Source organism: Perna viridis, chromosome 8 (genome assembly GCF_037379345.1).
Source record: "Perna viridis isolate PV_CMFRI_1.1 ecotype Kerala chromosome 8, ASM3737934v1, whole genome shotgun sequence".
NCBI classification, from domain to species: Eukaryota; Metazoa; Mollusca; class Bivalvia; order Mytilida; family Mytilidae; genus Perna; species Perna viridis.
Genome location: NC_142452.1, coordinates 20,117,570 through 20,144,434, shown reverse-complemented (window position 1 = coordinate 20,144,434; position 26,865 = coordinate 20,117,570). Strand labels below are relative to the sequence as shown.

The 26,865-nt window shown below is 32.0% G+C and overlaps 1 protein-coding gene across 12 annotated transcripts in view; it reads left to right on the top strand.

Moving 5' to 3' along the window:
• Positions 1 to 26,214, top strand: part of LOC148609694 (dihydropyrimidinase-like) — a 42,787-nt gene extending 16,573 nt beyond the window's left edge. For 2 of the 12 annotated variants that reach the window (XM_088540854.1, XM_088540860.1), the window contains 15 exons: positions 8,050 to 8,144; positions 11,413 to 11,486; positions 12,663 to 12,773; positions 13,255 to 13,419; positions 14,361 to 14,503; positions 15,264 to 15,332; positions 17,699 to 17,819; positions 18,841 to 18,997; positions 19,547 to 19,688; positions 20,276 to 20,359; positions 20,969 to 21,148; positions 21,768 to 21,854; positions 22,836 to 23,025; positions 24,188 to 24,205; positions 24,634 to 26,214. In XM_088540854.1, coding sequence (XP_088396980.1) covers positions 8,050 to 8,144; positions 11,413 to 11,486; positions 12,663 to 12,773; positions 13,255 to 13,419; positions 14,361 to 14,503; positions 15,264 to 15,332; positions 17,699 to 17,819; positions 18,841 to 18,997; positions 19,547 to 19,688; positions 20,276 to 20,359; positions 20,969 to 21,148; positions 21,768 to 21,854; positions 22,836 to 23,025; positions 24,188 to 24,205; positions 24,634 to 24,719 — 1,722 coding nt within the window. In that variant the 3' untranslated portion in view covers positions 24,720 to 26,214. Of the gene's footprint in view, positions 1 to 3,202; positions 3,362 to 5,689; positions 5,813 to 6,106; positions 6,475 to 8,049; positions 8,145 to 11,412; positions 11,487 to 12,662; positions 12,774 to 13,254; positions 13,420 to 14,360; positions 14,504 to 15,263; positions 15,333 to 17,698; positions 17,820 to 18,161; positions 18,283 to 18,840; positions 18,998 to 19,546; positions 19,689 to 20,275; positions 20,360 to 20,968; positions 21,149 to 21,767; positions 21,855 to 22,835; positions 23,026 to 24,187; positions 24,206 to 24,633 lie in introns of those variants that run through there. The other 10 variants (XM_088540857.1, XM_088540864.1, XM_088540856.1 and 7 more) reach the window with 8 other exon arrangements.
• The last annotated feature ends 651 nt before the right edge of the window (positions 26,215 to 26,865 follow it).

Sequence of the window (26,865 nt, the reverse complement as noted above, 5' to 3'; positions counted from 1 at the left end):
ATTAGTTTATATGTACAAATATACATATATATACACAAGGCAGTGAAGCTACTATTTTAGTAAACTACACAGCATCATGACCTGATTTCAGACAAAATCAACCCTCCCATTTCATCTTGATTATCCTGCTTAGATAAGCATTTTGCTTCTACAATCAATATATATTTAGCCACCATTCAGACAAGAGAGCTTATAATTCTAATATTGTAGCCCTGGTGGAGTTCTTTTATTGATCAAAATAAAGTAATGGGAATATGTACATTTTTTTAACAGGGCTATCATTGACACAGTAGGGGTTAAAACTTAACTCTTTACAATTGAAAGTGTAACTTAAGACCACTCTTTGGCAAAATGAATATGAGGTAAATTTGTTTTTAAAAAGTTTAAAATTTTAATCTGTTCTGTGAGATGATAAATCTCCTAAAAAACAACAAAGCATGCATTACTTGCATTGTTCATACACAACTGTACATTTTGAATTATATTAAAGAAAGGGTATGATAACATACATGTACATTTGTCATTATTTACATATATGTACAGTGTACATGTATACGTTGTATGCATTTACCAGTATGACATTATGTACAATGTACAAGCATAGTCCACTGTAACAGTCAAGAACCACTTCAGATACACTGTATCTCCTTTGAGGAGAATAGCCAGACATTGGTAGATGTCTCTGAGATTAAAATAAAAGTGGGCCATTTTATCAAATTCTGTTGGTCATTATTCTATTTCAATGCATTGTGAAGAGTCATTTTGAAGGGTCTGTGGCCTCAATCTTGTAACAAAATGCATGGGCTAAATAATCAGAAACTACATAAGTTCTTCAAATTTCCTCCCAAAGTGGTCCTTCAATATTGAATTCATTTATTTAAACACTAGGCAATTCAGATAAACACACCATTCTAGTTGTCTTTCTTGTACCAAATTATCTCTAGTCTATGCATGTACTTGCATGGAACAAACTATTACATGTACATATACATTTTGTTAATATTTGTATAATTGTACCTTTGGAAATGCTTTACATGTACATGAATATCTTCTGTATTTATTTACTTTTGTACTCTGAAGAATCGTCCTACATGTTTCTATTTTCAAATAAAAAACATACTGCATTGTATGTTTATGCCTGTAGTTATTTTCAGCAACTTTATATGAAGGGAAATTGGTAGCATGCTTGTTTCATGACACATACATGTACTTGTATAAATGAGGATGCACATTTATCTGTGTCTTTGATTATACATGTACATCTAATATCATATAGTTGCACAAGTAGCAAATACTTAAGTAAAATAGTAATACATGTACATGACCTTGTTTTGTATTTAGATTATACTATCATGACTATAATACCTTCATATCAGTGAAATGAGGAAGTACATCCCTGCAGTGTAGAGAAACCTGTCCCTTGTATACAGGTGGTTTATATAGTGTATTAGCAACATGTTAATGCCTTGTATTATAAATCTGATGATGATATACTACATACATATCTGCCATTGTTCTGTCAGCATTAATATATGTTAATATGTTTCTTGGTATGTGTCCTTGAAGACAGGTTTGTAGGTGTAGAAACAGATGTTACTGTTTTATAAACAGATGTGATATTCAATTGCATATGCACAATGTGCCTCTCAAAGGTTTAGGATAAGTATTTTGGAAAAACTTTAAACATTAATAGTATAATTTCAGAGTATTAAAAAGATAATTTTTTTTTTTTCTGAATGACTTACTATCTTTCCGAGAGTTCTTAACAATATATACATAAATGTACAATGCATATTATATAGGAGCAACATATATACATGCTGTGTATATAGTGTACTCCAGATCAGGGCCAGCCCCCACATACAGTTTTGGGTGGGGGCAGTCCTCCACAGTCCATTTTAATGGGTTTCATGTCATTCTGTCATTTTTCCGTAAATAGACATAAAAGCTTCATGATATTCCTTTAAGTTTGCCTCTAATGTGGATTACATATGGCCTTTTCAAAAACATCATAGGAATGGCCATCAGTCTTATTGATGAAATCTGGTAGGAAGGTTGTGCCTGTGCTGTTTAAGCATGAGAAAATATATTATTCAAGGTCTCCAAAGGATATAATCAAATTGAAGGGTTAAAACCTCTTGTTAAGCACAAGTCCTCCAAAATGACTCCATGAACCTTCATAAAATTTTATGGTGCATTTACGTTGGTGTGTATGTGGAAAGAATTGTCTTATTGTTGTGTGTACAGGTACATAAGCAGATAATTCAACATGTTATAACCCCATACTTGTAAATGCAAGTACAACTTTTCCTTATCATACTCAAGTGATTTTGCTGAAATTTTAGAGGAGGGCTTATTTTCATCAAAGGTGATATCCTGTGAAGGGAGATAATCCAAAATGCCATTTTTTAACTTCATTTACACAACAGTTACTCAGTATAATTTTGCACAAAAAAAACCCACTGTATTCAGGTAATAACATTTAGATACTAACAAGGAAATGATACATTGATTTAAATAATTTTTTTGGTTATTTTCTGGTTGTATAAATTTCAAAACTTCCATCAGGGTAAAAAGTCATATTTTCTGAGGTAAGGCAAGGCAAACTATATCACTAGAGTCTGAAATGTGTGCAACATTTGTGTAGGTTACTCATTAACTATATATCCCATACACTATACCAGACATGATCTCCCTGAACTTATAGTCTTTATTATACTGGTGCCCATACATGAATTGAACTTTTCTTCTAGTTAAAAAAACAGTAAAGTTCTTCAGTATTTTCAATGGTATTTTGAACAGTAAAACAACTTAAAAATGAAAGAATATGCTACAAAATGTATTTATACCTATATTTATGTCAGAAAATGTAACACCTCCCCCTACAAAAAAAAACAAAAACAAACAAAAACAAACAAACAATTTTTGTCTAGGCCTTTGAAATAGTCTGATAGCCCACTCTGTTTAACCCCAAATGTACAGTTATAATCCTGTCAAAGTATCTTTAGTGATCACATATCATGATAATAATCTTTAGATATTAGCCTTATATAGAGGTCTTCCATAGTAATTAGTCCTCACATCCCCTAGGCCTAGTGTCACAGTTAACTGATTTGAGTACATGTTATACACAGTATATAATACAAGTCTATGAATGGATGAAGGTCGTATAACGCTTGTACAGGTAGCAGTTTAAAGCTATCAAGATAAGTTTGTCATTTGAAAGTTTGTCAAGTGTGGCCTGAAGCGGGAAAGTTTTTGTATCTACCCTTAATCGATTTGATCTGTGTTGATTTACCAGGAGGATAATTTATAGCCGTGCACCAACATGGAAGAGGAAAATGGTGTTCCACACAAACAGGTAGGCACCTGATTAACTTTTTCATATCAGGTGGAGACTTTTCACCTGTTTATTTCCCCATGCTTATGGGTTTTTAAATATAATTGATTGATTAAAGGTCTGAACTGTTTTAGCTGTCATTTGATAATGGTGACATTTTGGTGCAGTGAATAAGATATGGATTGCTCTGAACTTGGCAGTCTGTTTTTTGTACTGATCCATGACAGTGTGAAATTATTGGGACATTTGATCTCCTTTTAGTTAATTGAACATTTGTCAGTAAATAATCTAGCTGCATTAGTTGTTAATTTGTTTGTGGTGAAATATTACACAGACTTCTATATTTTATATATCCCTTGAACTCGCCCCCCTTTGACTGGTTTTTTATCGGTTGCTTCTTGTTTTCAAAGGATATGAATCTTATGTACTTTAAAGTTTTCCAAGTAGATTATTATTGTGCAGAGGATAACTGCAGTCGAAAGATTCTTTAGTTGTTCATTTTGATGCATCAGCTACATGTAAAACATGGCTCAATCCCTAGTCACAATATATGCTGCTGTGTGCGCTGATAATTTTTTAAAATATACAAAACTGCAAAGATCTCATATCCTCAAATTAAGCTAATAAATACCAGTGGTTGATCTTTACCCTTCATGGCATGTATCATTTTTTGGCTAAGGCCACAGCAAAATAATTGTTAGATTCTCATCCACATTGTTAAGTACCTTTCCTAAAAGCTTGAGAATTAAAACTTAGACTAGAACTGGCCTAACAGAAATCTACATATACTAATGTATATGTATACATTAGTCTTGGGCTGACATTTTTCATCCTGGTGGGGTTGTTCTTGACATATACATCATACCTATTCTTGTTATATGTATTTTCTTTCTTGAAGGTGTAAGTGTATTGTAATGTCCTTTATAAATTACTTAATATTAGCCATTTGACCTGATTTTGTATGAAAGTACTGAAGTTAAGCTATAATTGTGTATGTAAATAATTTTCTTGTAGTAGCTTTGTAATGGGTCATTTATCATTAAGTGAAATTATTGTCTAGTATAGAGTATGTGTGTTGACTACCATTGTTAGTCTAATGTGACAGACATGTAAATGAATATTGATAGTCTCTTGCTTTTCACATTTCACTGCATGTAGCATTTGACTGAGACCTTACATGTGCCATCTCTTCTAGTAGCATAACATAAGACTTGCAAAACCTTCAGTGATCCATTGCTGTATTGCTGATTATAGAAAAAAAGTTTAGAGATAACAAAGCTTATGTTTTCAAGCTGTTTCACTGAATAAATGGTTTTGAACAATGTGTAATCCTTCTTTTATTCAGAAAATTCACTACTTTGATGGAATGTTTAACAGTTTAGAAGAAGGGCTTAGGTTTATGTACTAAGATTCTATATCAAGTAAATCTAGTAAAAACCCAGATGATAAAATCCATTATGATTTTACACCAGTGTATGCATGCATTGAAATAGATCGTTTTCTCAGTGAATGCACAACTTGATTGTAACCTAAGATCAAACCAAATATACTATGTTTAATTTGCACCTTGATATGCTTTGTCATAGTGAATGTTTGAATTGTATCTCTGGTGATTCAAGGTGTATGTATACAAAGTGTGGAAGATATGCATACAAAAACAATTATCTCATTTGATAAAATAAGACCAGTTGTACATTTTATATTTTGCCCTATCTTTAAATAAAATACATGAGAAAGTTTTTAATTCAATTAACAGCATGGAAAACTCTGATGTTAGATGTACATTTTATATTTGTGTTGTCGGGTAGAAAAGAAAGTAGAAATGGGGATTGTGTCAAAGATCAAGGCAACAATCCTTGGCTATGAAAAAAAGAAAAAACAAACAAAACAAAACAAAGGCAGTCTATTGGCCTGTAAGAAATTTCTAACAATCAGATTCTGTCTTTGATGGAGTCTGTCTTTGATTGTCCCCACAAAGAACTATACTAGTTCAGTTAAATGGAATTACGTATAAAAACCAGATTCTAAGTCATACAATATTAGCAAAAGCTGACAGATTCCTGATTTGGGAATAGTTTAATGGGGTAAAAATGGCCTGTATAATAGAAACACATGTTAGATAATTAATTTTACAAATTTTCAAGATTTTAATGGGCCATTTTTTTAATACATGTATTCTAAATAAAATCCTGTAATTTAAATGGGCTATTTTCAACTTCAATGGGCCTTGGTCCATGGCCCCTGCCTTTCCCAACCACTGCTATCATTTTGTACATGTGTGTCTCTGATGTTCATGGACATGTACCGGTACATGTAGATTAACAGTGAAAGCTACTTCCTCAAGGTGTTAAAGTAGGCTAGCTTCCTTTTAGCTACATACTTGTCAATCAGTGTACAACTGCTATTCTATATAAATATTCGTTCACATGAAGTACATATACATCATAAATGGATACTAAAACCACATTAAAGGTACTGGTATGTTACAATTGCTCACATTAAATTGCATGAAACCTGCATATCTTGGAGCTGATAGAATCACTATTGTGTAACAACTAGATTGCTATTCCCATTTCTTTGACCTTCAAGTGTACATACTAGTTTTTGCTGAATCAGCCATAAGAAGGTACAAAATCTTGACACTTTCATTACCATAAATAGAACAATATTGATTTCATTTTAATTATGAGTAAAAGACATTTATTTTCACTACATGGTGTATGTAACTGTATTATAACTACTTAACGAAACACTTGAACAAAGGGTATGACTAATGTTGTGACAAACTTCACCGATAACTTGATTCTTCCATCTAGCTTTGTAAAGGACTTGATGAGGAAGTATTGATCCTTTTTTTACTATTGACTGGAATTGAATTCCACACTTGCAGACAAAGATGCCATATCATTATGTTAAATCATTACGTAACACAGTCGAGGCTTCGATTCTTTGTATCAGGATAAGGATTCATGGATATTGCTCACTGTTTTAAAGTTATAGTCCATCGCGGGAGAGGGTTTCCTAACTGTCTGGGAGACAGTGGGATGGAATGTGACCACACCCACACCAGACTGCCCCCTGATGGGTCTTGTCGCACTGATACAAGACATTGTTGTGGGTGTGAGGACCACATTGTAAGTGACTTTGTTGTGATGGCCACATTATTTTTTTTTTACTGCTTTTTGCCTAAGCTGGCTGTTTGTCATTTCCCTTGCTGCATCCTTCGAAATAGCACTTGATTTGATTTTGATTTCATATGCACAAGAATTAACTAAAGCAGTTATTGGGAAATTGTCTACCTTTGTATGATATTGTATCATTGATACATGCTGCATGATGTGTGAGGGTAACACTATTGCCAATGAGACACCATTTACTGTCCCTGACAGATTTTAGTAACTAGTACCTCTTTTGCAGAAATGCAAATCTTGTATGTGACACCCATGATAAGATTTTTTCGTAGATTTAATATATAATCGCCCTTTATCCTGATCTAACACCATGTGAAAATATAGATTTAAACTCTATTGTTACGCCTGTTTTATTTGCTAAAAAGTTGAGACACATATGTAAATATTTAACTTTATAAGGTAAACATGATAATCGTAGTATAATTCTGGACTTCCTTAGGAAACTCTTATTGTTGGAATAGACTGGTCCTTTAACTTAAGATATAGTAACCTAAATCTTAATCTGTTGTATCAATATTGGTATCACAAAGTATAAATGATCAAAAGTTGTATAATGATACATGTTTTAAACTGAAAGTCAGTAGAATTAGGGGTTGGGGGTTGGGTACTATTTTTATCTTTCACCATGGATGATGGCGTATATTGGAAAGTGGGCATATACCTCACCCCTGAACATTCCTGATACAACCTCATCTAATTCACCCTCTGAAATGCCTAATACCACTTCTTTACAATATTCAAGATGAAGGCTACAATTATATATATATATGTTTGACCACTGCTGGACCTTACAACAGGAATTTATAGTGAACTTGATCAGACACAACAAAACTTTACCAGTCTGATGTACAATGTACCTAATAAAGCAATAAGATTATTTACTCTATGAATCATAATTTATTTGCATTTTATCAGAAGTACCAATTGATCTTCCTGTTATATTATTGTGTCTGTTATCAAAGAGATTCTTGATGTATATAATTATGTGTATTTTGTAGTCTGTTAAATACTCATATAATACAGTCTGAATATGTTCAGGTGTTTAGAATAGAAGATTTTTTCTTTGGGGTGGGGTTTCTAGGCTATAATCAGTCAGTTTTTAATTGAAACTTCACAAAATTTATCTGTTTTATTTAAAAGGAAGGGGATGACAGTTCTGGCTGCCAGAACTCCCTGAATCCTTCCATGATGATTAAATCTAATAAATCCATATGAACACAATCAAACTACATGTACAGTGTAGGTTACACAAATATACATGTATGTTTAATACCTGGGAAAAACGAAGTAGGAAAACATGTATTCGCCATGTTATATTCTCTAAAATGATATATGTGTACTTAGTATACAAGTACATGTATGCAGTATTTGTATAAGTACAGTCCCTGTATACATACATGTATAATCTTGTATAAAGGGTTTGTACATGTAATTTACATAACTTCTGGTCTTTTACAGGATTCAGTATAAGAGTAAGTTTATTTTTATCCTCACTAAAATGACTTATTTGTCTTTCAGAGTGCCCAGTCACGGTTATTTATCAAAGGAGGGAAGATTGTTAACGATGACCAGTCCTTTGATGCAGATATCTACATAGAAGATGGCATTATCAAGTAAGCTTTCATGTAGTAGGTGTAAACTCAGAGATAAAAGAACAAAAACATTTGGTCTTACTAAATGTCTTTTTTAAAGGAATTATCATCTTGTTAGGTATCACTGTCAAAATTGAAAGCAACATATTTTGTTCCTGTTACAAATGTGAGAAGGGGACATAGAAATGCTAGGTGCCCATGCATACATACATTTTTCAACAAATTTAGATGAAACTATCCCAAAGGTCGATACTTATAAAACTAATAAACAAGTTTGAAAATCAACAATGACTGGCTGATTTTGTAAGAGCTTTCTCCCTTGGTAAACAGAAGTAAAAAAAAATCGTTTTTTAAGTGCTGATATGTGCCAACATTTTTCAGAGAGGAATTTAGTAAAAAAGTTGCTAACATGAACATTTCAAAATGTTTAAAAAAAAAAAAAGAGCAATGACATGCATATTGTTATTGTCTGCCTTTGAAAATAATCAATTAAAAAGGGCTCCCTTGCCTTCATCCTTATAGAATTTTAACAGAGTTGCTATATTCAATCTGCAGAAATTGAAAATCAACATCAACTGCAATAGTATTAAGAGTTATCCTCCTCTGAAATTTACTATCAATAAATGAAGCAGGTGGGGAACATGGAACATCATTCTTTTATTGAAATTAATTAGAGATCTAGGGATTACATGATACGTGTAAGAAGTTATTTCCATTAAATAACCACTGTACAGGTGTAAATTTCTGTGATATTCTTATTTCAATAAGTACTGGCAATCTTAAAATATCTGCAACTCAAAAATAAATAGCCAATTCAGATTAATAATTCTATTTTTGAAGACAAAATTTTAGTACCAGTAGCACCTGTGAGAACTATGATGATGACTGAGAGAAATGTACAAAAGACCTACTGAGAAATATGTAGATAGATTCAAACATAGATGCTGTTGATAGAAGGAGATTAGGAAAGGCTTTTGTGTATAAACTTTATATATAGAGAATTAAATATCATATAATCATCATCATAATCTTCATCAGTGAAGTTAGTGACCAAAATATTATAAACAAAATAAAGACAACTGGATATCTTCTGTAATTCTTATGCTGCTGATTATCTCCATATACACTTAAGTTGTACATTCTGTGATACAAGGTAAATGGCAGCCAATTGCTAATAGATACATTAGAGAGAGGTGGATTGTTTATGTTATCTGTGACATGACAAAATAAACTAAACAACAAAAGAAAATAAAAAGTTATTTGACCAGATGCATGTACATGTAGGTTTACTTGCATGTACCAGCTGAATTTGTCATGAAAATCTGATACAAATATAACTGTTAAATATTTACTTCTATTCATGGTTGTGTAGCTGCCTTCTTTGTACATTTCAAATATAACATTATTACAATCTTATTTGTGAGTGTTTTTTTTTTTTTTTTTTATTTTATACCTTCAGCAGAAAAGGTTTGTGGGTATGTACAATGTAGGTCTGACTCAGTCTGTCCCTCCATCTGTCTGTGCACTATTTTCTTAGCAGCTTGCTGTATCATTATGAAACTTTGTGGGATGTCATATAATGGCATGGAGATGTGCATACTGTCAGTATTAAAAAATTGTAGAAATGACAGATGTTGTTGTGGACAAGGCATGAGAATGAGTTCAGAAAAAACTTGGTCGCATGCCCTGTCTGCAATTCCTCATCAACGACTTGAAGGATTGTTATGAAACTTTTTGGGGTATTAGATGTCAGATTATCATATTTGGATGTGCATAGTTTTTAGGAATTTATGTTTAAAGTAAATTTGCAGTCATATTCTGTCATTGTGTTGTCAGCAACAACAAAAAATTGTCCTGATTGTGATTTGAAGTTGGATGTTTCAGAAATGGCAGCAAAATTATGTTTCAAAAGTGCTTAGTTTATCCCTCATAAAAATTGTGTCCAAAATGAATCATTTGTCCATATTGGCCCCAAATTGTAAAGGATTCAACAGGCTGCGGGGGTATTAGTCTCATTATGGGCAATATCAAGCTTAAACATTTTGTTGTAACTCTACTTTAATGAAATGAATTAACATGTATGCAACTCATAGGGTACATTTTGTATATTAATGTTTTTTCAATATTAAATTCAGTAGTAAAGAAAACAAGTCTTGCTGGATTTACAATTGTCATGGGCATGTTGTCAATCTTTGTTCTGTTAATATAGAGCTAATCTGGATGATGACAAAGTTAAAAATAGATTCCTTCTAGACTCATAGAACAATTTTATTGCTCTGGTCTTGTATAAATAGTTTATGGTAATAGGATGTATCAGCCATGAATGTAATTATTCCGTTGACTGTTTGAATGTCCCATTACGGATCTAGATCAATACGAAGTCTGAAGTGACTCAGAATCAATAGTACACAATAATCATACCATATTCCTGTAGTCTGGCATTCCCAAAGAATAAATAGTTGTTTTAAGAATATTTCATAATCTCTTTCTTTCATTTAGCCTTTAGTTTTCCTTCAGGATGTTTTTAGCATTTTTCCAATAATTATCATGGTAAAATCCATAAGTTGACATTGTAAATACAAATGTTGCCTTTTTAAATGCTCAACTAGAATTGTTCATAATGAGTTTTAAGAGGAAACGCCCAAATGGGTGCAATTGATGTCTTCTATGCTGAGGTACATGTAGGTGCATATGAATATCATCAAACTGATATAGATCTAAATTTAAGTAAGTGACATGTAGGGTATATCAATTGAACAATATTGTGTTCTTTGCTGAACTTTTGAGTAGTATCTGGTAGACAAGTCTTGATTTGACATGGAAGATTCAGTTGTATTGTTAATAAATGATTGTACAATATGGAATGTTGGGATATGAGAAAATGCCCTTGAAAAAATGCATAAAAAAATGAAAACACTTAATGAAATGTAATTATACCACAACAGAAAATGATACTGACCCTTTACAGTATTAATACTCTATGACTAATTGTCACCAAAACTGATTGTTTTTTTTACTGAGCATGGTACTTGATTAGACCTCAGCTAAGAAGGTCTATTTCTTTTTTCACTAAAGTATCCTGCATATTTGTCATTTTGGACTAAATAGTCTTCTAAATGGCCCTTTCAGAGTAACAATAAAAGGTGAATGAGAAAATTATGTATTGTCCTTCCTTGTTTTTCAATTAATCCATTCTTACTTTATCTTATATGCACTTGGTTCCTTCATTGAACATCTAGAAATCTTCTACATTTTGCTTAACACATGTAATAAAATTACTGTTTTTCAGACAAATTGGAAACAACCTGGTCATCCCTGGTGGTGCCAGGACCATTGAAGCCAAAGGGAAGTTGGTTATTCCAGGTAATTATGGCCATTCCTTTGATACCCTGCAGTCTCCTGTCGCATTGGCCTAAGAATAGCAGTTAAATCGTGTTTTAGTTAAAGTGTAAAAATAGACTGTTTTACAGAGTTAGAAATAGTAGCCTGCCCGCCAGCTCTAATTGTAGCAAAAAAATGATATAGCCATATAGTAAATATATTGCAAAATTGTATTCAGGACTGGCTAGAATTTGAGCAAGTTTCCTACCCTGCTCTTAAAGTCTTTGTCAAGTGCACACTTTAAGCAGGGACAGATCCAGGAATTTATCCAAAGATGGTTCCAATAAAAAGTTAAAGGAATGTGGTTTAAAGCTTTTATTTGCTCATTTTACCCAAAATTAAGAAACTTTTCCAACAAAAGAGGGAAGGGTTATATCCTTATAACCTCCTGCTTGAGTCTGCCACAAATTAAGTGTGTATTGCTAGGAAATATCCTACTGTGAACATAATCAAACAGTTTAAAACAAGGGTAATTTTTCACTGAGACAAAACTTAAAATTTGTCAAGTGAGGAGAAAAATTTTATAGAACAAAAAAGAAGACAAAGAATGCTGCACATTTAGCACAGTTAATTGACATAAACCAGACAATCTAATCTATGCACTGTGTTAATGGCACATGCAATGTGCTCTGTATTGTAAACATTAGTTTTACATTATACTCTTGTGCTGTTTGTTAAAGTCTAATTTGAAAGGCATGATGTTTTTTGAGACCAGCTGTGGAATTCATCACATCTGAGCAGCTTGAAATTAATTACAGTAAACAGTTAATTGGTTACTGACATGAGGAAATGAATCACTCATCAGTTATTATTTTCTTTCTTTTTTTTAGAGTTGCTTATTTTAAAATTAATTTATAAAAAAATTGGACAGCATTGTAATTGCATTTAAAATAAATAAAATTGTTCGTGATGTTTTCAATTTATAAATTTCAAGTCTTTGTCCTTTTACTCTCCTCGTTTTATTCAGTTCAGTTTTCAGCATTTTTTTTAAAGATTTACTGTTCATTGTGATGAATTGCTAATTATAGTATATGTGTAGTATACACTAGTAATATATCTTTTGTGCTCTTTTGTGATCACTTTTTAATCTAATTAGGAAGTTTTAAAACTGCATGAAAGGGGTATAAAATTTCATTGCATGTTTTTTTATTTCTTCAGGTGGAATCGATACACACACTCACATGCAACTACCATTTATGGGAACACATGCAGTGGATGATTTTTACAGTGGAACAAAGGCTGCCCTGGCAGGTGGCACTACCATGATTAGTAAGTATATCATAGATAAACATATCATACTATGGACTAATCAGAAACTGTAAGGCATTCTGAGATACCTGTTGTTGGTCGAGGCCTATTTTACCTTGATACTGTGATGATCAACATTGTCTACAAGGGCAAAAGTTGAATTTCTAAATTTGTCTTGTGTAAAGAGTTCCTTTTATAATTGGGGGAGGGGGAAATCATTCCAGAATTTTACCCTTCTATTCTTGCATTCCAAAATTATGAACCTATTAATGCATGTTATAGATACTTTACAGGGGTTTTTGTCTGGTGGGGAGAAAAGTATGTTTAGGCAGAAATCTGCAATGGAGAGGGTGCCTTGAAATGGTTTAAATGATACAGATAAAGAAATAATTTGAAAATCTTCTTCAGGTGAATAACAGAGGGTAAAATAGATTAGTAAATGGTGATTCCTAAAAAAAATCATGATTGTGTGATGTTCATGCAGTGTTTTTTTCTTTTACAGTTGACTTCGTATTGGATCAAAAGAATGTTCCTCTGTTAGAAGCTTATGATAAGTGGAGGAACTGGGCTGATGGTAAGGTCTGTTGTGACTATGCCTTACATTCATGTGTCACATGGTGGAGTCCTGAAGTGGCCAAGGAAATGGAAATTCTCTGTAAAGAAAAAGGTCAGTTTCATAGCTTTATAATACATATATGTATTAACCAAAATACAGTCATCTCACCGGTGATTATAAGAGAAATATAGAATATGCGATACATTGTAAAAAATACATAATATCTATTGTCTCTTTGAATTCGTAGATCTGTATGATTTTTAACAAAAAACACCCATTTAAAGATTTTAGAGGTACATATTTTTACTGGACAACTAAACAGATACAGTCTAATGAACCTATTGTCCCTGAAGACAGGACTTGAATGATTTCTAGAAAAAATATAATAAAAGAAATAATATTGATTATGGTAATACCTTTTAACCTTTGGCTACTCAAATTTAATTTCTTGATAATCTCAGGTCCTCCTCGTCTATGTGTGACTTTCTCACTAGTGAGACAAGGTCATTACCATTTTTAGCCTTGTGAGAGTTCCTCTGATAACATTAGTGACGTCACAATTAAACATTATATGACCTGTAGTAAATTTAAAAGAATTTCAGCAAGCAGGTTGTTCTGAATAGGCATGTACTGAAACAAAATCAATTTTAAAAGTGAGAGAAAGAATCAACACCCTAAAAAAATGTAAGACTAGGAAATCCCAGTCACCCTCTGGTAAAATTTTGATGTTCTCTTATTTGGCAGAGCCTTGTTAGAGATGTTGAAATATTACCATTGAGTGTTAGAGATTTTTTTGCCTTGAACTTTCAAAAATGTTAGATTCTTAATGTCTCATAACCAATTTTTATTTTGCTATATCAATAAATAAAAACTTTTTTTATTTCTGGATGTAAATAATGTAGAAAAACATCCTTGTCACTTTTTTTGGGGGAAATAAAATTGTAAAAAAGAAATATCTCCCTCTCTCACAAAACCTAGCTGAAGAACAAAGAAATAAACTTTAAATTGAATTAGATCTCATTGTGAACTGAATACCAACTTTCTCTTTCTAGGTATCAACTCCTTTAAAATGTTCCTGGCTTACAAAGATGTGTTCATGTTAGAAGACAATGAGTTATATGAAGTTTTTAGCAGGTGTAGAGATCTTGGTGCCTTGGCTATGGTGCATGCAGAAAATGGCCATTTAATAGCAGAGGTAATGGAAACATAGATGTATTACCCCTGTTTTGATCAATTCTACATTTTATTTGACTGTAATTATTTTTTTTGTTCAATTAATTGATTAAACATACTCAGTTGTAATGAAGTAATATACTCAACCTGTGTGGAGGAGGTCTTGGGTTAGATCCACAACTGTGTCATACCAAAAAACTTGAAAATTGGTAGTCACTTCGTTGCCACCAAAAATGTGGCATGTAGGAGAGTGGGTGATGATTAATTTGCTTGGATTCAGAATGTGTCAGATTAATGTAATACACTTTCCTGTTGGTTGTGGCTTCTGTTTGCTAGCATATTAAAAACCTGGTTCTGCTAAAGCAGAGCATGCTCAAGGAAGGTTCACTCCACTACTCAATCATTCCAGTCCAGAATTGAATGAATTATTTGCCATGGGTTGTTAAACTAAAATCAATCAATCAAATTTTAAAAAAAGTATAAAACTGCAGCTTGTTGGTTACTTGAATTTTCAAACTTGTGTTGCACACTGAAAACTTAGATTAAAATAATCAGCTCAACTTTTAAATTGATAAAGAACAAAGTCAGATAGAGTCAATAAATTTGAATTGCCATAATCAAATGAAATATATGTACTGTAAAACCATGAAAAATGATAAAATCATTTCTGCACCTTTTGCATCTTAAAAATAACATGTATCCAAATAATCATATCAGAAATTTATTACTACAAAAATTTTCCATTACATGTAATAAAGATTTACTGTACGTCTGACTTGTAGAAATCAGCTGAGATGATAAGATTAGGAATTACAGGGCCTGAAGGACATGAGATGTGTCGGCCAGAGGAGGTATGCATTCATTTTAACTTTATTTCTATGCTGGGTATTTGTACTTACCGGTAGATATAAAACAATGTATATTTTACTAGATTTGAAGTACATGTATTCCCTACTTGCGGAGCTCAGGATGCAGCCATATTTTATCCTGTTTTTGCAGAGTTACCTACCAGGTATAATTTCAAAGTCTGTAATCGATGTTTGGATTCGGGTGCAGAAAAAAGAGGTAACTCGAATGAAAATGGAATCCCCAGCAGACAAACACAACAGTGTTTCTAAAAATTTACAGGGTGTTTCATTTTGTTGGTAGGTTACACAAGGATGATTTTCATTTGTATCCCGGGTAAAGAAAATTTATGGCAGGGTCAGTAGAACGAGAAATTCCCTTTTGACTTTCGAGATTTTCTAAAGTATCGTCGATATCGGATGGAAAACCTTACGTGTTCCGAATAGACACCTGCTCCAAAGGGAGATAAATGTTGACAAAATGTTGGTCCGCAAGTTGGGAATATGTTGATGGTTAAACAATCTGTAATGGTAACTTAGATCTCCCAACAATTGTTGAATACTGGTAAATGCCTTGTGCAATGATTCAGTAGTGTCTTTGTTTTAAAGTTCTGTTTAAAATAATTAATCATAACACACAATAAAAAATTTGTAATGTCAAATTACATGTATGTATGTGTTGTAATTCTTAGTTCAATATAGTTTGTATGCACATGTACAGTGTTCCATGCTTACTTTGTTATATGTGGTTTGGTTTGTGTGGTCTCAGTTGTTCTGTGTTTTTATTTTTATATTTATGAAATACATGTATATGTAGTTAAAAGATAGAAATTCATTCTTGGAAACCTGAAACTTGTATTGGACAATTTTTTCTCGATCTGTAGATCATTTGATATATTTTTTGATGAATGAACACTCAGATTTAGAGTAAAATGGTCAACAAAATCCTCCAAAAAAGACAGGACAGAAATTTTCCAAAATATTGTATGAATTTTAGCTTTTAGGTGCAAAATAATGCTTTAAGAAAACCTGCTAAAAATAGACATAAATTACACTTATTCTGTTTTTGAACTTCCATCACATCAGATTTATTTAATTGTTCTGATTGAAGCTATGAATTTCATTTATTTTTTGGCAAATAGATGATGGAATTTGGAATATTTTTTTTTCAAAATGGAGTCTAGAATGTTCTATGAGACTCTTGATTTTTGACTTTTTCATTTTTATAGGTAAAAAAAATCTAAATACTTGGAATTTATCTTTCTGTACTAAAATTTCATAATATCCTGTTATATGGGTTTCTATTTTGTCAAACCAACTACATGTACTTTTGATAATTAAAGGAAGATTTTTTTGCACCATTTCCACTCAAATATCAAAGTGTGTAATTGTTAATTTTCAGTGCGAGTAAATTGTCATTGTGAACATCTCCTGTTGTACAAACTGTTCTCTGCTGTACACCTACAATGTCTGAGGCTATCAAGAAAAATTGTTTCTAATTTAAGGATATCATATTTTTAGAGTAGTATCATGAATTTCAAAATGACATTTTGACAAACTTGTGTCTTAGCATCTCTCCACCTTAAATTCTCCAATGTGTGTTTTTTGTTCTTTATAGCATGGTTGTTTGGAGATTGAATTTATTAAACTGTTTAAAAAGTTTGATCATTAAAACTCCTAATTGAGATAGTATTTTCACAACATCTATGTTTTTTAAACTTTGTTTTGTACTGTAAACCAATCTATTTTCACATTTTAGGATATTAATATTATTTATTACATAGATTGCAGTGTTTTACCAAATTTTCTCAGTGTAATAAATTTCGATAATTCACACTGTGAAATAAGTTAGGTAATTTCCCTCTTGCACTTTCTCCCGCCAAAAACGTCACTTTGAAATCAATCTGCTAATCACACAATTTAAATTTCATATTGAAAATATCAATACATTTTGAAGAAAATCTATATAATGAATAGGATAATCAATTGGTTATCTTGAATAAACAAAATATTATCACTTGTGCCAAGAACGTTTGAAGATTTAACTCGTGCGTGGAACAAGTTCCGCACACTCCTTAAATCTAGGCGTTCTTCGGCACTAGTGATAATATTTTGATTGTTCACTCTTTCCAATTAATTATCCTATTTATTATCTTCTATTTATTAGCACAACTTGTACTCTGTTTAGCACATCTTCCATTTTCCATACTAATGGGACTTAATCCTGGCGATTTATTTTCATGATTTTTTCTTGCTCACAAAACTAGCAGTAATAAATTGCTTGTCAAAATATGTTGGTGACAGTGTTTTTTGTTGTGTGTTTTTTATTTTTTCTATTTTTGGTCATGTTTTTTTTCCCCTTTATTTATTAGGTCGAAGCTGAAGCTACTAATAGATCTATAGTTTTAGCCAGTCAGGCCAATTGTCCACTCTATGTTGTACATGTAATGAGTAAATCTGCAGCTAAAATAGTCACTAAAGCACGACAAAAAGGTGAGCTCACTTCTCTTGCTTTGATTTGCTTTGTTTTTTTGCTTATATTGTGGGTAATCAGTGTATGGAATGAAGGATATAGTGGCTTTTCTGTTGGATGTTCATAACTTTTATTACTCAAAGTGCATTTCTTAATAAAATATATAAATGGAATTTGGCTTTTGGAAGCATACAAAGAAAACAAAAAAAATTATTTGATAAAGTAACTGTACATATTTTAAGAATTTGAATGATCAAAAACTATACCATTGCAACAGTGGGCAATATCTCCTTCATTTTGCACCCCACACTTATCCATGTTTTAGAAGTCATTTAAAAGACCTTTTGACCTTGGATTGTCAGGTTGAAGGTGAAGCTGCTTCCAGATCCATAGCTATTGCTAATCAAGCTAACTGTCCTCTGTACATAGTTAAAGTGATGAGTAAAACTGCTGGACAAGTTATAACGGATGCAAGGAGATCTGGTAAGGTTTAAGACCAGTTTATAAAATTAGTGTATAGGGTATAGACATTGCTGAGAGTTTTGGACAAATGATACTGAGAAATGAAGTAAGTATTATAGCTTCCAAAGAATTCAAGAGATGTGTACAGAGTTGGATATTTTTTTATTTTTCAGCAGCTATGTTGTCGTTCGCCAATTTGACTGATACTGGGTACACTTCTATTTTTCAAAATTAATTAATTAGTTATGTTACTTTGAGCGATTAGATATTAGAGAACTTCAGAAAAAGTTTTGGCGGGATGAGGTTCGTGATGGTAAGAAAAAAACATATGTATTTTGGCAAATACTACACCTAAGGGGGAAAATAGCATGTTTTTTATGCATTTACTGTGGCAGCTCTATATAGGACCGAAATTGTGAGAACATGTTTAAAATACTCAGGCTATCAACCAATCAGACTCCAGGATTCTTATGTAAGGTGTAATTATATTTCTTATATATGCCTATGTAGCTTTCATTGTATCCGTATGATTTCTGTTTTTGTGACTGAACTAGTTATGCATACTTTTAATTTTGACAGGTAAAGTTGTGTTTGGAGAACCTATAGCGGCTAGCTTAGGGACTGATGGTACACATTACTGGAACCGATGTTGGAGACATGCTGCAGGTCATGTAATGGGTCCTCCACTCCGACCAGATTCTTCAACGCCAGCCTTCCTCATGGATCTGTTAGCTAAGTATGTCATTACTAGAACAGATCATTGAACTTGACATAAATTTCCATTTATATACATCTCAGCATAACAAATGTCATATATATTGGAAATTTTTCAGATATTTTTGTTGTTAATCAATGTCTTTACATTAATCATTTTATTATAATTGCTTCACAGGATGAAATTTTTAGTCAGCTATATTTCTATTTTATGTAATCAGTGGTTTAATGGAATATAAAATTATTTTAAATATTTACTGTTGCTTCTCATCTTATGACCTGCTAGCTATGTCTGGATGACACATTTTTTTCGATTATCCATCCCACTTCATGTTAGGGTATGTGTTTCCTCTGAAGATGATTTTGTTCTTGTTACTACCAAAAAAATATATATTTGTTTGATAGAGCCAGTAGGGCAACAGACCAGTGGTTGATTTCACAAAATTTGAAAGTGTGAAGTAACGATGTTGTTACTTATGACTCTTAAGATTTTTTATGAAAGGACCACAGGTATACATACTTTCTGTCTAAGTCATTGAAATTTGACATACCAATACATTGTCTTTTGTAGTAATGATTTACAAGTAACTGGAACTGATAACTGTACATTTAATGCTGACCAGAAAGCTCTTGGGAAAGATGACTTTAGAAAAATTCCTAATGGTGTAAATGGTGTCGAAGATAGAATGTCTGTTATTTGGGAAAAGGGAGTGGTAAGTTTAAGAAAAAGTCTGTCTCCTATTGGTCCATTGAATGTGAATGATTATGGAAATATGTAAAGTGGAATAAGGTAAGGTGGACTAGAATTTTCATTTATTGTCACCGAAGGCAAATGATACAGCTCAGAAAAAATGCATATTACTTTTCTTTGGCAAGTAGTTTTATAAAGTTTCTGAATAGAACTGGTTGAACTACATGGTTTGAATATTATTGGATGATGCAGCATCATTTCTATGCATTATCAGAGCTATTTACTTTTACAGGTTCTTTGTATTTCTACAACTTTCGACTGTAAATTAAACTCTTTGGATTGTAAATCATAGTACCCTTCGTTAAAAATCACAGAATACAGGATAATACAGATGATTTCCATACAATACAGCCAAAAATATACATTGTCATAAAGTGGCATAAACAGGTTTGAATTATTCATAGTTGACAACATGAGTACACGCCTCTTAGTTAAGAATTTCATTTACAAAACAGTCATAAAAATACAGATTAGAGGACATATATTCTAGAAATTATTGAATATACCATTAGTAAATATACTGTAATTTATTGCTTTTTTCAATTTCAGCATTCTGGTAAAATGGATGCCTGTCGCTTTGTTGCTGTAACTAGTACTAATGCTGCTAAAATATTCAACATTTATCCTCAGAAGGTGAATTGTTCATGTTTGTTTTATGTTGACTTAAGGTTCTTATTTTAAATCAACAATTGAAATTTGTTTGTTTTTGGCCTTCATTTAAAATGACTGCTTATAAATATCATGTTGGAGATAAGTTTTCATTCCCAATACAAAAGATATGTAGATAAAAAGTTATGCATCTTCTTTCATCTCGTAAAGTTGAATTGAATAAACTAATCTATTTTACTGAATTTTCTTATCTATCTTAATCATTTTATTTCAGTACAATGTTTAATTGAAATGGTGGTAGAGATCATTGATGGGTTCTATATGTAACACTGATATTGTTAATTCAGAATTAAATGTGTGCATTTATTTTATTATTATTATTAATTTGTAATTTAAGCAAAATATCCTGGTTTTGATAAATATTTACAAGAAATACTATTAAAAATTCTTTAATGTGGGTTTTAATGATTGCGAATCAGTCAGTTGCATTTTAAGCAGTAATAAAAAAGATTGCAGTAACTTCTTAACTTCAGTACTGATTTTCAGACTTCCGTCACAATTTTTCTTAAAGATTTTGAATTGTATCTTCAAGGTACTTGTGAAAAAATTTTTGACACTGACTTTGTTTTTCAGGGTCGTATTGCTGTAGGGTCAGATGCAGATATTGTCATTTGGAACCCTAATGCTACCAGAACAATTAGTGCCAAGACTCACCATCAAGCCGTAGACTTCAATATATTTGAGGGTATGGTATGTCATGGTGTTGCTGAGTATGTAATGACAAATGGCCATGTTGTACTGGATGAGGGTCAGGTTAGTAATAAATCTTGATTTTCTAGAACATAGTTGTAAGATTTTTCACTAGTCTTATCAAAGATAATCGAATATTCTTACATTAATAAAGTTAGCTCTCAGATCAGTTACACAATATCATATACTGTAAATGTATTAATTTCAACAGTTGCTAATTTTCGTGAATTCTGTTAAGTGAACATATTTGCAGGTATCGATTTTCATGGGTTTAAAAAATGATTAGCATTATATAGAGTTCAAAATTCCGTAGGTACTTTTTTCATGGTTTTCTGTCCACCTTGAAAATAGCAAAAATTAGTACGTTAACAGTCTGTACTGTAACAGTATTTATTTTCCCAGTGGACAAATCAAACAGGAATGATTTTCTTCTGCTTTTTGGCGGATTTCAGTTTTTGGAAATCTGGATTTTACCGTAATTTACAATTTATTTACTTCTGATTTTGCCAATTTCTGCTCACCTGTTTTCTCTGTAAAATCATCTCATATGAACACACAAATTAATCTCTAATAGTCTTGTATTAATTCTTTAAGACTTAATGAACCAGTATACATGTATGAGATTCCAAATCAATAAACAATGATATAATAGGTATATATATATAATTTATTTGTTTTGTAGTTACGAGTTACACAGGGTATGGGAAGGTTCATACCTCTTCCTTGTAACTCTGAAACTGTGTTCAGTAGAATTAGAGAGAGAGAAAGGGTATGTTTTTATATAAGTATGGAATCAAGATTAATATACAGACATGATTTTTTCCGCTTTTTAGCAGAATTCCGCTATTTCAAACCCGGATTTTACCGCTTTGTTTGTAGACCTTGTAAAATCATGTTACATTAGAATGACTAATTCTCATATGTTACATTAACAAGAAAAAGTATAGCATCTAGAATTCCAGATAGTCTTGCACTTTGAGTGCAGCTGGTGTGTGATTTAAGAAACAGGCATATTCTGTAAAATGTGATACTCCCCAAAAAAAGGCTACACATTTATATTTTTGTTATCGGGTTGTTTTATAGGGCTATATGATGAAATGTGTAATTATTCATTCCCATCTATCAGCACTTAGAAGATAATCCACATTGAAAATCCAACAGTTTCTATGTATTTTAGTGTCATTTGCAGAGTAATATCCCTTAATTTTGAAATCTACAGTGCATTCTGTACAATTTTTATCTCCCAAGAACATGGTTTATATGAAACACGGAATGTAGTTCTGTTTACTGTGGCAATTCAAACAAAATATCAAAAATAAAAAATGTAGGCTTTCGACCCATGAATAAGTTTTTGCATGATTCTTATCTGGAGTGCTACTTAAGTAACATTACAGGAACCACAACAACCCTGAAAAAAAATTCTGAACAAAAATGGATTAACCTTACAAGTTATAAAATGTAAATTATGGGACAATTACACTTAGGTTGTCTTTTAACTTGTACTCAGATATAATCAGTTTCTCTTATTCATGTAGTTCTGACAGTCTCAAACATTTTTATTTTGTTGCAAGTTCTATATTTTGATAAAGTAAATATATAAACATTATTTAGTGATGATTTTAACTTGATGAGTGGTTCATGTTTTAGATAAAACTTCTGCTAGTGTCATATCACACTTTTAACAACAAAACATTATTTGAAACATGCTTTTACATTTTTTTAAAAATGGGTTTAAACTTTTTTGTCACAGACCAACAAACCAGAAAAGGTGGACAGAGAACCTTATGATGGACCAGTAGCTAAGATTACAACGCAAGTGTTTGATGAGAAACCAATTAAAGCAGAGAATCCTATTATCCCCAATAGTGCTGAGTTTCACAATAGACCCCCTACCAGCGGTGGTACTAGAAACTTACAGGATTCTACATTTTCTTTAAGTGGTTAGTATATTGAAAGAAATAAGTACTCATAGATGTACTTTTGCCCCCAACCCTTTTCAGTATAGTTGAGTGAAAGGTCTTCGTTTTGTTATACACATGATATTTATAGAATTGACATTTTCTTTAGGTGGTGAGTAACAGCAGGATTAAGTACACATAGCATTAGTTTTGCTTCCTTTTCTTTTCTTTGACGAAACTCCTGAATGTATTAGTTAAAGGGTAGTTCTTCAGATTGTTATGCACATGATATTTATGGAATTGAATCAGTTGTCTTCACATGATCCATCATTACTTTTTACTCATTATAGATTGTTAGAATAAATTGAATAAAAGTAAACAACTCTCCAAAGATACTCAATAAGCATCAAGCATAATTTGGATGTCATTAGCTTTTATGTTAATGTCATCAGGGGCTTATTTCCTGCACTCCTCGAGTGCAGGAGGTCATGGGTAAACCTGGCCGAGTCACATCAAAGTTGGTAGTCACTGCTTCTCAACCAAGCATGCAGTAGTTAATGGGATGGAGTAACAACTGGTTTACACACAGTCAGACTAATGTGTCAGAGTAGGGTGACATACCTACCTGGGGCTGTTGCTTCTGTGAGCTAGCACAACAGAGATCCAGCTCTGGGTGTCTGACTAGTACAAGCAGGGTCTATTTGATTGGTCAATCATTCTTGTCCTGAAATGCATGAAATTTCTGCCATAGGGCATTAAACCATAATCAATCAATCAATTTTATCTCATTCTCAATGCACTGCTTTTAATAGAAATAGATGGAAGTCATGATATAGAATATCACAACAAGCACAATAGGGCTTAGCATTCCTAATAGAATTTACAAGAAAAAAAAATGTTCTGTTCTTCAAAAAAAGCATGGTTATTCAATTTGTGTCAAAGCAATCATTTTTTTCTTTCTTTGGTATATTTATTTTTTTCTATTGAAACTTGATTTATAGTTACTCCATAGTGATGATATGCTCTTGTTAATGATATGAGATACAAATATTTAGGAATTAAATGTTCAGTGTATAATTTATTCAAAAAGAGTCATCCTGTGCAATTCAAAGAGAGATAATTTAAAACAAAAATGAAATAGTCTTCTTTCATAATGTAATATACTTATCTTCTTGAAACTGAATAGAAATCATTTTTCTAACAGATAAAAGTAAACTGTATGGTAAGTTGTTTTCAGTAGGGGATACATTAGTGGACCTCAGCTCTGTACTTTTGTCTGTCTGGTTTCTGGGTGATTGTAAAATATGACTAAACCAAATCTTTTTAATATTTAACACAATGCTATGTACCGTGAAATGCAGATCAAGATTGCTTACAGTGAATATTTCTTTACTGACAGATGTAATCACCCTATATCACTACTAAAATTAAGAATGCAGGGGTGTCTGTGGTCACTATATCGGCTTTCTGTAGGATTTGATGTATTCTATAAGTGTAAAACTTGTATAGAATTCCATTGTGTTTAGTCTGTTTGCTTTACACAGTTTAGGCATCTGTACACAAATTGCCTAGACAATTTGAGGGTTTTGTAGATACCAGTTTTATTGTAATACATTTTTTTTTTGAATTGGGACTTTTATTTCATTGTAGGAGCACAAATAGATGAAAAGTCACCAAGAAGACCAACAACAAGAACATTGAATCCCCCAGGAGGAAAATCATCTGGACTTTGGTGATCTGTGGTTACCTCCCTTTGTCAGGGGACATAACCACAACATTTGTTTTCAACATTTTATTTATTACATAAATCATGTGCTTCAGTTGCTATGTCATTGTATGGGGATGCTGAGAGACAATAGATCTGTTAGACTAGTAGACAGGTATACAATAACAGGGGCAGTAAGTTGTCGTAAAGGTCAATCAAAGTCACAAGAACTGATTTATGTGTGTTTTTTTTTGTTAATTCAACCTTCTTGAAAATTACAAGCAATAACAATGAAATGTTGACATTCAATAATCAGAATTGGAAAATGGTAACTATATCATAGAGAAAAATATAGCTCATTGTAGATCTAGTCGGGACCATTTGGACCTCATATATTCTAAAATAGGCAGCCTGTAGAACAATTATATTCAAACTATTAAATCTTATATGCTAATTACTCAATTGGAACAAAGGTTCTTAGAGAGACCTGGCCTAGTTTTCATTAAAAAAAAAATCAAGTTAAGGATTTGCTAAAATCTTTCCTTAATTTAAATTTCAACCAATCAGCTTGCTTGAAATTTGAAGTATAAGGATTAACTGAAAGGTTTTAGGAAGTCTTCAATTTAAGATTTTTTGTAAACCATGCTCATTATTGGCTTATTTCACAGTCTGATATTCAGTTCCTCAGTCAGGTATAACCTCTTATAGGTACTTAGTGTAACTACTTATAGTTCTTTGCCAATAAAGTGTGACAGGCAGTGTGATGGCTCACAATGATGGCTGTGAAATGATTTATGTATTTCATCCTTCATGTAATTGTTTTAGGAATATAAGCAATATGATATTTTATTATTTGGTACATATTATTGTGAATGGTGTTCAAAATTTGTTTACATTTTGCCAACTTCGCAAGTTTTGTATATGATGGATTGGATGACGTTTTTTATAAAACAAGTTGAGGTGTATTAATCTATTTCCTATAACCTCATCGATTTCTTTTTTTTAGCATTGTATAAGTATAGCGTGTTCAATGTAATTTGCATATTTTATATTAAGAAATAATCTGTTTTGAATGACCGGTCTCATTATTTGATATTACTGGTACAAATCATCCTTTGACAACAGTCTACCTTTCTTCAACTTTTGAAATGACAATCAAATATTTTAGATAAGAGGAAACATTATTACCAGTGTGTTCCAAGATAGGTTTACTGTAATAACCACTTAAAATATGGTTCACAGCTTAATTATGATGAAGGAATTCTTTTGGATAGAACTGAAAGTTGGCATTTTCTAGAATCTTCAGCATCCCATTAGCTATTGGTTTTCTATTATGGCTAAATTTTATTGTAATTTTTTTACTTTTCATCTTGACATAATTGTTCCTGTGAATTAGGTGTATATTTTCCAGTTAGAGAAGCTTTGATGTTCTGGATAGCTTTTAATGTCACTGCCTACTGTTCAAACTGTTACATCTGTTATTGTGTACTTTATACCATGTAATAGTAAAATTATATTATGATGGACATATGTTTTTCATTAATTAAATAGCAGTCTTCATGAATGTCGGACTGGAGGTATTTCATAAGTGTTGAAAACCTACATAAAACATTTGTATTTCTGAAGCAGAAATAGTTACAGACCACATATAACCTTAGTTTCTCAATATGAATTTTCACTTTTGATATAAAAAGTGTATAGATTTTGTATGAAATTGGCATTTGCAAGAGTTATTGTTCTTGATTTGGTTGTTTTGATTTGGAGACTGATGTTAGGTTTTCATAAAAAAGAAAACAAATTGCAATATGTATACGGAAAGGACTAAATGGCATTTGTAGATTGAAACATTGTTTGATGGTGGAGTTTTCTGTACCAGGTATCAGTCTACCATTGGTAGTGTCAGAATTTTATAAGGATTGGTGCTTGAAATACAAGTTCACTGAAATAGATAATGATATTTTTTGTGGTAAATGTGTTTAGCATCATGAGATCTTTGTGTGTGGAAATTTTTGTTTTAATATTTGAAGTCATGTTGGAGTTATTGCCCTTTTTCTATGTTTTATTTACTGTGTTTAATGTTTATTCCCTTTAAAAAATCTCCTCTGGCAGTACTTGACCAATTGGATCCAAACTTCGTATGCATTTCCTTGGGGTATCCTGCATAGCATTGATGTGGG